This window comes from Manis javanica, chromosome 1, assembly GCF_040802235.1.
Source record: "Manis javanica isolate MJ-LG chromosome 1, MJ_LKY, whole genome shotgun sequence".
Lineage (NCBI taxonomy): Eukaryota > Metazoa > Chordata > Mammalia > Pholidota > Manidae > Manis > Manis javanica.
Window position 1 is genome coordinate 15,222,728 of NC_133156.1, and position 13,665 is coordinate 15,236,392.

The 13,665-nt window shown below is 36.0% G+C and overlaps 1 protein-coding gene across 2 annotated transcripts in view; it reads right to left on the reverse strand.

The window, feature by feature from the left end:
- Positions 1-791: 791 nt before the first annotated feature.
- The window catches only part of UBL3 (ubiquitin like 3), a 69,674-nt gene continuing 56,800 nt past the window's right edge, over positions 792-13,665 (reverse strand). For both annotated transcript variants that reach the window (XM_073228763.1, XM_073228755.1), the window contains exons 3-5: positions 11,990-12,076; positions 4,016-4,093; positions 792-3,722 (exon numbers count right to left, since the gene is read on the reverse strand). In XM_073228763.1, the coding sequence (XP_073084864.1) occupies positions 3,670-3,722; positions 4,016-4,093; positions 11,990-12,076 (218 nt within the window). In that variant the 3' untranslated portion in view covers positions 792-3,669. The remainder of the gene's footprint in view (positions 3,723-4,015; positions 4,094-11,989; positions 12,077-13,665) is intronic.

Below are 13,665 nucleotides of genomic sequence, written 5' to 3' on the forward strand. Positions count from 1 at the left end.
ATTTTAGAAATACGTGTTTACCCACCTCCTTTTTTATTGGTTGAATCACAGCATAGATTGAGACTCATAAACTCAAGCGCTGAAGTACTATGTCTGCTCTATGGTTCTTTAAAGTTGTCATTTTGAAAGAGGCAGAATAGAAATAATATTAAAGGACACACATTTGACATCGTTAAAGACCACAAAATGAATGACAACTGTTCATATTCCAGTACTGGTTTAAACCTTACTGTCTCGGAGCGTGTCTCTCTTGATCTTGCTCATGACCTCTTTAAGAAGCCATCTTCCCGCACCCCCTAGTCTGTACGGGCTTCAGGAGAGAGCCTACCCGGTGTCCGGCTGGGAGAAGCTGAGGGGGACCTCGGCCATCAGCCGCCTACTGCCCACGCGCGGGCAGCGCATCCCACCCGGGTCAGGGAATTCACGCCTAGATAAAAGCCAGCAGCCTGCAGTTTTGTTTTGTCCATAATTATACATTTACTCTTTTCTCAAACCGTTCTTCTACGCCTAGTCAGTCACCTTGTTCGGCTGACAAGTGGCTCTATTGCAAAACGGCAATGGAAAAAAATTGAAGACAGGCCAGTGCTGGTCACCAGCAAGGATGATGTGAAGGAACAAAAAGTTTGGTCATTCGCCTTTGATTTAGGTTAAATGTCAAATAAAGGCTGGCACAGTGCTGATTTTACTAGGGAATGTAATAAAATTAACTGAAGAAAAAAGAGAAAACTTGTAGACAGAGAACAAGAAAATACACCAAAATTATGAGAAGTCATTTAAAAGAAGGGAAAATATTCTACAACAGGTGAAGAAAGTTTTAATTTCTTTTCACATTAAACATTGTTTACCACAATCAGCTAACAGAAATTACTGTAACATTGGTCAAGATGACAAAACTAAGGATAGATGTTTGTTATGAGAAAACCTCATTTAAGGTGAATGACAGTGTTAGATACTCTATTTTTCATGGTAGGATAAGATACAACTTGAAGAGAAAGCAAATAATTCAGATCAAGGAGACATGCGGAGGTTTTAATAAAAAAAGAAAAGCTTTGCCTTGTCCAGAACACTAAATAAAGTCTAGGATAATTTCGGTAAGATGGGTGAGTCAGGTACGAAGCGCCAGGCAGGGTCACAGGCCCTTAACTCAGGCTCTATTTACATTCCTCAATCTGTGCAGGGCTCACCTTCGGTATGTGAGCCGTTATTTTTGGCAGAGGGATCTTCAGCGGTAGCCTTGGATATGATCAATCATACTTTAACCATCAGACAGTCCAAGGAACTATTTTAAAAGGGAGAGTTAAGTGTTGTCATGTATACACTATTAAGGCATCTAAATTTTTGGTGTTTTCAGTATATAATTTTACTGCTACTTTCTATTCTTTTTTTAATTTTGCATAACAATGATATTAGGTATTAAGTGATATAATTCTTTCTCTACTAATGAATCAGGTTATCCATTTTGCAAACTCTGAGGTCTTGTGAAAGGGAAATTTATAATATGGGAACACACAAAATTATATTGAACACAACACCAACAGAGAGTATTTTTAACCATCATAACAATTCAGTCACAATTAACTGATAGTCTTTAACTTTGGAAAAACAGAAGCATAATTAGAATTAAAATAGGCATTAAAAATAATTACCAGTAATATTACAAATGAAGAATAGAGCCATAAATGGCTTAATTGCGCAACTAAGTAACTACCAGATTCTTCTTTACTCAACACTAACAGAATTCACATTTGAACTAGTCAACAAAGCATATAAATATTTAACATCTCTTGAATGTAACCCTTTGAAGAGTGGTAACAGAGACTACAGAGTTCCATCCGTCGTGGTGACCGTGCACACACTAACCAGGTTAAATATCAGACACATGGGGAACACTCCCAAAACTAACAACGGAAAATGAATTCAACATGTTTTTAAAAGATTCAAAAATGAAAGTAGAAAACAGTTTTAACATGGATGAGACAATGCTTAAACAATTACCAACCTAATCAAGACCTTTAAAATTACCACAGAAATGCACTACAATTTTTTAAAATTTAGTTTACAGAAAGAATCTATTAAGTACAGGTTGCAGAAAGAAAATGTTTAGTGCTATTTACATTTATTTTAAAACTCTGCTCTATACAAATTTAATTCTGATCAGTATGAACAATATTTTCATAGATCTACTGCATATAAAGCCTTTTCATCAAAGCGTTAACGAGTAAAATAACCTGATTACCTTTAAACAAGGCTGACCGTCTGAAACCATTTACACCTAATGTTTGTAAGGGTTGTGGACACTTAAGTACAGAACATAGTGTCAGCCTGCAACTTCATTTTTATAAAGGCTAAAGTTATTCATATGGAATATTGTTCTATACACTACACGCCAATCTATATTTAAGTTCTATAGTTAGGTATTTTATAAGTTTCTTTATTAAATATATTCTACACATATTTGTAATTTCATCCAGGAAGAATTTCTTCCCAGTGAAAAAATATAAAATCTGTTGTATTTTTACAGGTTTAGATGAAACTAGCTCATGCTTTAGTGCTGTGCAAATTGTTTTCTAGCATATCAATTTTAAAATGATTGATACAAAACAAAAGAATGGCATTCTTAATATGTATGCCTTAAAAAAATCAGCTTTTGATTTTAATACAATTGCAAGCACTAATACCAAATGCAAACTGCATAAACAAAATTATTTTCTAAAGAGAGTTTAATTTTAAGAATTCATCAGAACTCTCTAGTGAGCAAGTGTGACGCTGGACACTGTTACAGATGAGCAACAATTACAGAAAAATTCAATCTGCTGATATCCAAACACATAAAGGTGACCAGTAAATGAGGTGTTCTAATTTTTCTGCACAGTAATGGACCTCTGCGAGCGGCTGGACTCGCCCCGTGTTAAGGCTGGGAAGCGCACTGCCCCTCCCCTGTGCTGCCGAACAAGCGCTCAGCGCCCGTAGGACTGAGAGTGCACGTGTCAAAGGAAAAACACTAGTTTCATCAGCCCTCTACTGAGTGCTTTAAGCAGCAGGCACGTTTTGTTTTTTTCATTTTGTTGCAGGGAAGAGTCCCATTCAGTTTAGCATTCTGTGCAGTACAGCGCCATGGCTGACTTTGGTAGAATTCACCCAACATCTTGGTTTCTTTTCCATTTTTTCCTCTCCAGTTGGCTTAGTAATTAACTTCATTAATTGCTGAGTGTTTTCCAGGGTGGAATTGTACAACAGATTATTTTTAGGTACCATAAACAATGTTATAAACTCTGCTGATGAAAAAAATAAGGTCAATCCTTTTTAGTGCAAACTCTATTTGGAACACTTGTTAGTTCTGGAGATGAAGATTTTTTGTGGGCAAAATGGTTTCCGCTATGAAAGATAACCTCTTAACATTTCCCCTGGAGACTGGCTGCATTCAAAAACCAATATATTTTAAAACTGCTTGACATAAACAAAAACACTAGAAATAAAAAATCATAGTGAAAAATGTTCTTGGTTCTTTCTACTCTCATGAGAAAAGATGACAGTGTTTATGGGATAATTCAGTTCCATGGAGTTACAGGCAGACTCTCCCTAAAGGTTTCTGAAGCAACGTCAGGGTCTCTTCTGTCCCAGCAGCACGAAAGACAAAGACGACATCACACCGCACTCAGCAGACAGCGTTTACAGGATCACACAACAATTACTCTCTCCGGTCTTTTCACGATTCCGCTGACCTACAGAAGAAGGAAGGAAAATTGTCTTTGTAAAAATGATTGAATTGGGATGGGGAGAGGAACCACCCAAACATAGTAAGACTCTTTTTCTTAATGTTTGAATTTTTTAAAAATTAAAAAGCTGTAATATTCTTTTAATTTTAGCTAGTTTCCAAAATATCTGGTTATTTGCTTAACAAGCTCTATTCATAAACTATGAAAACTTCTTTTTCCTCAGAATTCCAAGAAAAACAGCCGTTGTGAATGCCAGTCTCTGTGGTTCAAGTGAGAACTGGCTCCAGCACATGGCTTACCTTGAGAGTTAGGTTCTGGCAAGGTCTCTCTGGCCACCAAATGCATCACTGTCGTTTTGCCGAAAGGAAGTTTTAATGCTGTGTGAGAAGGAGAAGACAATTTGTTTTATATATATATATATATATATAGTTCTGATTACTCTTGAAATGAGTAATCAGATCTGAAACCACTTAAAAAATTGATTGCTTTTTGTACGGCTTACCAGATAGAACATCCCTTACAAAATAAAAATAGGTTAATATTAGCAGAAATAATTTTTACAATTTGGAAGAAATTATTCTTCCCAGCTATGGCTATTAGCTTGACATATGTGTCCATATTGTTTAAAGATGGAGACAATGAAGAATTCATAATTGGTTAATACTGGAGATAATCTTTAGAGGAGAAAGGAATTAAAAACTTTTTTAAAGAATACTTTTTCTAGATTAGGGAAAAGTTTAGATTAAGAGATATTTGTCTTTCTATCAAATGAGAATGGTAGAATGGTTTACCACACCAAAGAGGCCACTATAATGTAGATATAGAAGAAATGACCAATTTAATTTTAAACATTCTCAACCTTCTATTCTCCTGTAAGAAAGTAATTTTCTTTAAAAGCTTACTTTAAGAGAATCACTCTTTTGGCATTTTTAATAATCACTGTTTCCTAACCAAGTCTTTAAAAGGTTTTTCTCATTCATAAATAATAAAAAATTTTACTATGAAATATTCCAGACCCAGAATACTGTACTACACACCCATGCATCCATGATCCACTTAAGCAAACACAAACAACAACTTCCCTGGTAATCCCTTTGCATTATGTCCATAAAACAAAAGCAGCTAGTAGAGGAAAGCTCTAGAGCTGGGCCCACAGCAGTGATGCTTTAGTTCCGACATTCCCAACTACTTCCTCCTCACCGACCGTAAACCTGAGGCAGGCTTAGTGAGATCGAGACTCGGAAGTGCGATCCTCCTGCTGTCTGCTTTCTAAACCTTCATCCACAGGATGGTGGTTAACATGTAGATTAGAAAAGAGTCCTAATCACCTTCAATACTATTACTATTTCACATAATCAAAGTGAGTTTCCACCTTATTTAAAGTTGGCCAGTTATTATTTGGCCTATTCTCTTAACTTCTGAGGTTCAAATGAAGCACGATGGCCCATAACTGTTCACTCTGATGACAAAAGACGAGGCTCTTTTGGATAGTCTCCTAGGCCTGATTTAACATTAAAATTCAAATAAGACCTTATGTTATTAAATATTTGACTAAACATATTGGGAAAGCTTGACTGAATTTAAAATGTACACCTACCAAGCTGTGTATCACTGTTACCCATCTTCTCGACTCCAGTAAGCCAGGTTTTGGTTAAAAATTTCATCTCTGCTACTTGCCGATGTGGAGCAAGTGTGAGTGAGTCATTATCTGCTCCCTAAGTTTCAGTTTCCTCCCCCTGAACTGGAGATAGCAATTCCATCACCTGCCCCTTACACTTGCGTTGATTAAATCAAACAGTCTAGGGAAGGTGCTCAGTTGAGAGTCTGGCACAAAGAAAGCATTCTGTAAATGTTACCATCATCATTATCATCATCATTGCTCGGAGACAGTAAGGAAAATGGACCTCAGGAAATAGGTATATGAACTGAGATGTAAATTTAGAGAAATTTTGGACAGGCCTGGAAAGCTGCTGAATTGTCTACAATTTGAAGGTACAAATTTGATTGACGGGGACTACATGTTTTCTTCTCCATTTGAGTTTATATAGAAATAGTAGATACTGATACTGATAGTATCAAGGAAGGTGAAGGAAGAGACAAGAATCTAAAATGCTCTCTCCTTCCTTCACTGTGGAAGCTCCTTCTTTCTGCTTTCTATGACACTGTACAAGATCCAGACCAGAGGTTTTCGAACTTTACATAAAAATTACCCAGGATTTCAATTTAGTAGTAGATTGGGCGATGAGGAGAAGGGAGGGCATGGCGGAATCGCATTTTACAAAGAGTATCCTAGGTGATTCTTATACCCACTGTCTCAACCACATTTTAGGAAACACTGACCTGGAATATTTTGAATGCCAAACTTGTAACTGATCTTTACTGTCCATTTAGTAAGGCTTTACTAAAGAGATCAAATCTTTTCTTTAGTAGATTGAAATTCTACGTAACTAAAAGGTTGTATCTCAAACATGCATTCAGGGCTATGTTTCAATAAACTTGATAACAAAGAATTTAAACCTGAAACTTACTGAACCCACAAAATTTCAAAAGTGGCAGAGGGTGCCTGGGCCTTGTGGTTTGAGGACCATGGCTAACCCCACCTGTGGCTGTATTCCCACTCGACTTGGTATTTGTATTCATGTTGGTGCTTGAATGTCACCCATGATACGGATCTCACCCTTGCCCACTGCTGCTTGACATTCAAATACTTCTTGTATTGAGTAGAAATCTGACTGCCTTTGACTTCTGGCTGCTGGTCCTAAGTCTAATTCACAGGGTGAAACAGAGCAAGTCTCAAGCCAACCAAAGCAAGACTGAGCCTTCTCCATACTAACCATTCAAATATTTGAATACAGCTGCTTATTCACATCCAGAACACAGAGAGACTAAAAATAAAAATTTCGACAATAGTTGAATGTTATTATTCCAGCTTTAGCAAAAACCCAGATATACTGGTCAACTTGAAGATCTCATTTGTGCTACGATGCTATTTGTCTATTTTGTTTTTGAAAATATTGATAGCAACACAGAATTAGAGTAACAACAATTAAGTCAAGCTGGTAATTATTCAGATACAAATTCCAAAAAAATACTGGTAAAAATGTATACCATTTAATGAGGGTGAATCAATAATTTGATTTTAATCAAATTCTATGATCTTTAATATGAAGTTGGAAACTTTGGGGCCACAACAGAAAGAGAGTTAACGAATTTAGTTGGTGGGAAATTGCCCACACAGATCAATAGTCAAAAGGAAATGGAGCCTCAAGATTCATTCATGTGGCCATTAGATTAAATACAATGAACAACTCCAATCAACATCACAAAAGCTTATGGAAGCATAATCAAAGAAAGACTAAAACAGGGCCCCATCCGTAATGAATGTGCAATACAGCCAGAGAATAGCAACAGGAAATTCTTACATTAAAAGTTGGTCCATGTAACTATACAAAGAAGTATAAAACAAGTACAAACCAAAAAAGGTAAATCTTTTTACATATAATTTTTTTTTCAAATGTGTAATATGTACTTGGCAGACAACCATCTATAGAAAATGAAAAAGATTTTGGTGTCAGCTATGTGGAGGTGAAAGCACATGCTGAGAGATCAATATTCTGTAAAATCGTATTTGCATCTCCCAATCTGAACAAATGCAAAGGAAGGCAGCCCAGTGGAAAAGGCAGATTGTCCCTCTAGACTAGAATCTTTGGTCCACCACATACAGTAAGTCACACATTTTCAGTGTGCTACTCAGTTGTGCAAAGGAAATGCAGCTTGCTTATTTATTTTGCTTGGTTTATAGCTTTAATTTATTTTTAAATTCAACTTATTTAAGCTAAAAAAATCCACAAAACAATTCACCCATTTTAGCCACTCCCCACCCCTGCCTCTGGCAACCACCTATGTGTTCTCTATAACTATGAACTTGGTTTATTTATTTGCTTATTTTTAGGTTCCACTTTTAAAAGAGCATATGGTACTTGTCTTTGAGTTATTTCACTTAGCAAAAGCCCTCAAGGTCTATCCATATTGTCATAAATGACAAGATTATGTTCTTTTTATGGCTAAATAATATTCGTGTGTGTGTGTGTGTGTGTGTGTGTGTGTGTGTTTCTTCATCCGTTCATCCATCACTGTATGCTTGGGTTGCTTCTGGATCTTGGCTTTTATAAACAATGCTGCAATGAACACAGGGGTGCATGTATGTTCTCATTTAATTTGGATAAATACCCAGAGGTGGAATTGCTGGATCAAATGGTAGTTCTGTTTTTGAATTTAGAAAAAAATTTAAAAAACCTGTATTTCAAATAGCAGTTATCTCTTAGTAGATAGCAGCACTTTTTAGACCAGTTACAACACTGCCACTGAAACTTGGTTATGTGTGAGATTATGTCCTGAAATGTTCTACCTACATGTTATTGTCATAATAGTCATCTGCGTTCTTCTCCAGCCCTCATCACCCAGTACTTTAATGGTGGATTTTATCTGCTTCTACTATGTAATACTACATTGCCCTGAAGGAAGAGATCCTGTATTTCCAATTGTTAGGTTCCATATGTTAGGTTCCTTTTGTGGTTCATAAGAAATAAATATAGTATTGGTACATAAGAAATAAATATATGCTCAATGAGTGAATGAAAACATTTTGCCTTTAAAGAGAAACAGATTAAACATTTCATTGTGAGGTTTAGAGAAAGAATATTATATTTAAGCAAATATAGATTAAACTAGATCACATCATTTACCTATAAATTTCTAGTATCAGAATATATTTGAAATACATGCTCTAAAAACAAAACAAACATTGCTGATGGTAGAAAATGGACCCCATAAGGGGGTACCATTGAGCCAAATTTCTCCAGATACAAAAATTAATAACTAACTAACAAACCCCTAGACCAGATGGCTTCACTGCCTAATTTTATCAAACATCTAGAAAAGACCTAATACCCATCCTCCTTAAAATTTTCCAAAGAGTAGAAGAGGAAGGAATACTTCCAAACTCATTCTATGAGGCCAGTATCACTCTAATACCAAAACCAGGCAAAGACACCACAGAAAAGGAAAATTATAGACCAATATCCCTGATGAACATAGATGCAAAATACTCAACAAAATATTAGCAAACAGAATTAAAAAATCATCCATCATGGCCAAGTGGGATTTATTTCAAGGATGCAAAGATAGTATAATATTAAAAAATCCATCAACATCATCCACCACATCAACAAAAAGAAGGACAAAAATCACATGATCATCTCAACAGATGCTGAAAAGCATTTGACAAAATTCAACATCCATTTATGATAAAAACTCTCAACAAAATGGGTATAGAGGGCAAGTACCTCAACATAATAAAGGCCATATATGACAAACCCACAGACAACATCATACTTAACATTAAGAAGCTAAAAGCTTTTCCTTTAAGATTGGGAACAAGACAAGGATGCCCACTTTCCCCACTTCTATTCAACACAGTACTGGAGGTCCCAGCCACGGCAATCAGACAACACAAAGAAATAAAAGGCATCCAGATGGGCAAGAAGAAGTTAAACAGTCACTCTTTGCAGATGACATGATATTGTACATTAAAAAAACCTAAAGAATCGACCCCCAAAATATTAGAACTAGTAACTCAATTCAGCAAAGTTGCAGGATACAAAATTAATATGCAGAAATCTGTTGCATTCCTATATACTAATGATGAACTAGCAGAAGGAGAAATCAAGAGAACAATTCCATTTATAATTGCATCAAAAATAATAAAATACCTAGGACTAAACCTAACCAAAGGAGGTGAAAGACCTACGCCCTGAAAACTACAAGACCCTCATGAGAGAACTTAAAGAAGACACCAATAAATGGAAATACATCCCGTGCTCATGAACAGGAAGAATTAATATTGTCAAAATGGCCATCCTGCCTAAAGCAACCTACAGATTCAGTGCAATCCCTATCAAAATACCAACAGCATTCTTCAACAAACTAGAACAAATAGTTCTAAAATTCATATGGAACCACAAAAGACCCTGAATAGCCAAAGCAACCCTGAGAAGGAAGAACAAAGCTGGGGAAATTATGCTTCCTGACTTCAATCTCTACTACAAAACCACAGTAATCAAAACAATTTGGTACTGGCACAAGAACAGACCCATAGACCAATGGAACAGGACAGTTCAGATATAAAGCCACACAGATGTGGCCAACTAATATACAATAAAGGAGCCACGGACATACAATGGGGAAACGACAGCCTCTTCAACTGGTGTTGGCAAAACTGGACAGCTACATGTAAGAGAATAAAACTGGATTGTTTTCTAACTCCATACACAAAAGTAAACTCAAAGACCTGAATGTAAGTCATGAAACCATAAAACTCATAGAAGAAAATATAGGCAAAGATGTCTTATGTGCAACTTTTCCCTGAACACATCTCCTTGGGCAAGGGAAACAAAAGCAAAAATGAATGGGACTCCGTCAAACTAAAAAGCTCTGTACAGAAAAGGATGCTATCAGCAGAACAAAAAGGCATACTATGATATGGGAGAATATATTCATGAATGACATATTTAAGAAGGGGTTAACATCCAAAAATATAAAGAACTCACGTGCCTCAACACCCAAAAAGAAAATAACCCAATTTAAAAATGGGCAGAGGGTATGAACAGACACTAGAAATACAGATTGCCAACAGGCACATGAAAAGATGCTCCACACTGCTAATTATCAGGGAAATGCAAATTAAAACCACAATGAGAGATCACCTCACACCAGTTAGGATGGCCAAGAAAAACAAATGCTGGCAAGGATGAGGAGGGAGGGGAACCCTCCTACACTGTTGGTGGGAATATAAATTTGTTCAACCACTGAGGAAAGCAATATGGATGTTCCTCAAAAAACTAAAAATAGAAATACCATTTGACCCAGTAATTCCACTCCTAGGAATTTACCCAAAGTAAATAAGATCCCTGATTCAAAAAGACATACGCACCCCTATGTTTATCGCAGCACTATTTACAATAGCCAAGACATGGGAGTAACCGAAGTGGCCACCAGGAGATGAATGGATAAAGAGATGATATATATATATACACAAAGAAATATTATTCAGACATAAGAAGAAAACAGATTCTACCATTTGCAACAACATGGATGGAGCTAGAGGGTATTATGCTCAGTGAAATAAGCCAGGCAGAGAAAGATAAGTACCAAATGACTTCATTCATTTGTGGAGTATAACAACAAAGCAAAACTGAAGGAACAAAACAGCAGCGGACTCACAGACTAGTGATTACCAAAGGGAAAGTGTTGGGGAGGGAGGGGGAAGGGGATTAAGGGGCATTATAATCAGCACACATGATTAGGCAGGTCGGGAAGGCAGCACAGCACTGAGAGGACAAGTAATGACTCTACCGCATCTTACTACGCATCGCAGTGACTGTGATGGGGTGTGGTGATGGGACGATAATATGGGTGAATGCTGTAACCACAATGTTGCTCATGTGAAACCTCCGTAAGACTGTATATCAATGAAACCTTAATAAAAATAAAATAAACTACTTTGTCCAAGAAGTAAACAAAAAAAAAAATTAATAGCTAACCAAGTGTGTATTATACACCGAATATTGTTCTAACTGCTTTGGAATAAACAAACAAATTTAACTCTCCCAACCTAGGAGGTAGGCACTGCTATTATCCCATTTTACTGCAGAAGAAACTGGGACATAAATCAGTTGGGTGACTTGCCCAGGGTCAGTCACACAGCCAGTCAGGAGTGGAAAGGGTACAACCTGGGCAGTCGGGTTCTAAAATCTGCTCCTTGGATTACTACATTAAACCTTCTCTCTAATGTTACTCGTTTACCTCTATTCTTGCATGGTTTGTTAAACATTATCAGTTACAGTCAAACTGAAGAATTTCATTACATTGAAAACCAATTATCATAAACTTATCCTAGTTTGTGTGTCTGGTTTTCACTTACCAATATTACATGTAAATATTATTCAAAAGTTTATAAATGTTTAAATAGGTATGGACCCCTACCTATAATGGGGTTTTATTTCACAAGGTAGTAGAGTTTATTTCACAAGGTAGTAAATACTTATGATAGTGCTAAAATTAAATTTAACAGAATACAAAATGTTGGCATATCAAAAAAACAGAATTCATATTGAGTTTGAAATAATTTAGTAAAAGCAGACATTAGCATTTAAATGGATGAATAATGCTGCCATGAGACAGACAGTAAACCCCATTACAAAGGTGACTATTACCTCCTAATGTGACATTTCCATGTAGAAATCGTCCTTGATAAATAAGTCGTAAAATATTTGGACTGCTGACTTGCTCTTCTTCCCAATCTGAAAAGAACCAGTAACTTGTTAGATGTATCTTAACACAAAGTAAAAGTGCTACTGCATTGTTCTAAAAATTCAGATCAAAATCAGACAGAATACATCAAAGCCACTTGCAGCTTCCTAATAACTGAAAAGGTCACTGCTCATAAAACCACCTGCTCATTCTTTTCATTAAATAGTCAGAGCTGCAGAAAAACTAGTTTTTTCTTTACAACACTAATAGGCCTGAAGTTTAAAAATTAAAACAAAGGAGTTGGGAAAAATCTGATCACAAATGTCATCTGAAAATTAATTTCAATTACTGGTAATTAACAGAGAAAATTATAATGTTCCAATATTTGTGCCTTCTAAAATATGTGTATGCGAATAGAAACAATAGGTTTAACAAAGACTTTTAAAATAATATATTAATAAAGAGAATAAAAAAATAGTACATCAATAAAACTGGAGAACAAGAATTTTAAAAAGAGAATTAAAAAATCTAACAGTGTTTACTTTTGGATAATGTAGATGTCTTTCTTACTGTCTTTCTGAAATCAATTGGTAAACATTAGAGAATACACAACTTTAGTTCACTTTACCCAAAATACTCAGAAGAAACTAAAAAAATTTGTACTATGCAAATATGAAAGGTATGGAAGTGTACAAAGCCCATCAAAAGAGAAAGTGGTAGGTAGGCTAGGTAACAGAATTATTTCATTTTATCATGTAACTTAAGTTATAGTAAAATATGGAGCACTGATTAAATAATGGTTAGGGCTAATAATTTTCATTAGCATGTAGGTATAATAATCTAAGCTGTGATTCTGGTAAAGATTTGAGAATTCCATTATCATCTTTCTCAAGAATTCTACTATGATGCATCTGTGTCCTACAGAGGATCCTATTTTCGGGACGTGATAACCGTCAACACAAAAACTAGTTTACAAAATCCTGAAGAGCAGGTGGCAGAAAACAAAGGTGGCAAGGAGAACATTTTCCTTTCAACTTGTTTTGAATGTTTGAACTGATGAATATGAATTCGACAAAATCAGTGTCCCTCGGTGACTCAGCGCAACAGAAAGGAGCCGAGGAGAAGGAATCTCCATCATCTCTCTGTTCCCCGCCAGGCCTCTGGGGCCTCCTCTCCCATCCCTGTTCCCACCTCCTGGCTCACCTCTGTTGCCTTCTGACTTTAGTCCTCACAGGCACCTCTTCTACTAGAAAGATCAAATAAGCCTCTGACACTGTAGTATGCATTACTTTGAATTCACTGCACTCAAAATTAACACTGAACAGAATATTTCTGTTCAACATGGAAGTGTTCCATAGATATAAAGTCAAATACAGTAACTGTCTAATTCACAGGGAAAAAAAAATTCTAAAAATATTAATTTTTTTGTGATGCATAAACTTGAAACTACATACATCGCCTAATACAGAGTATCATGATTTCCATATATTTCAATGATTTAAATAATATGCTATCTTCCTTTCCCTCTCAGAGGAGCTGAAATTTAGAGATCTGCAAAAGAGTCATGCTTAAAGGAGGAATTTCATCTACTAGTAATATATATTTAGTGTATTATTTTTTTTGATCTGTAACCCAGTAA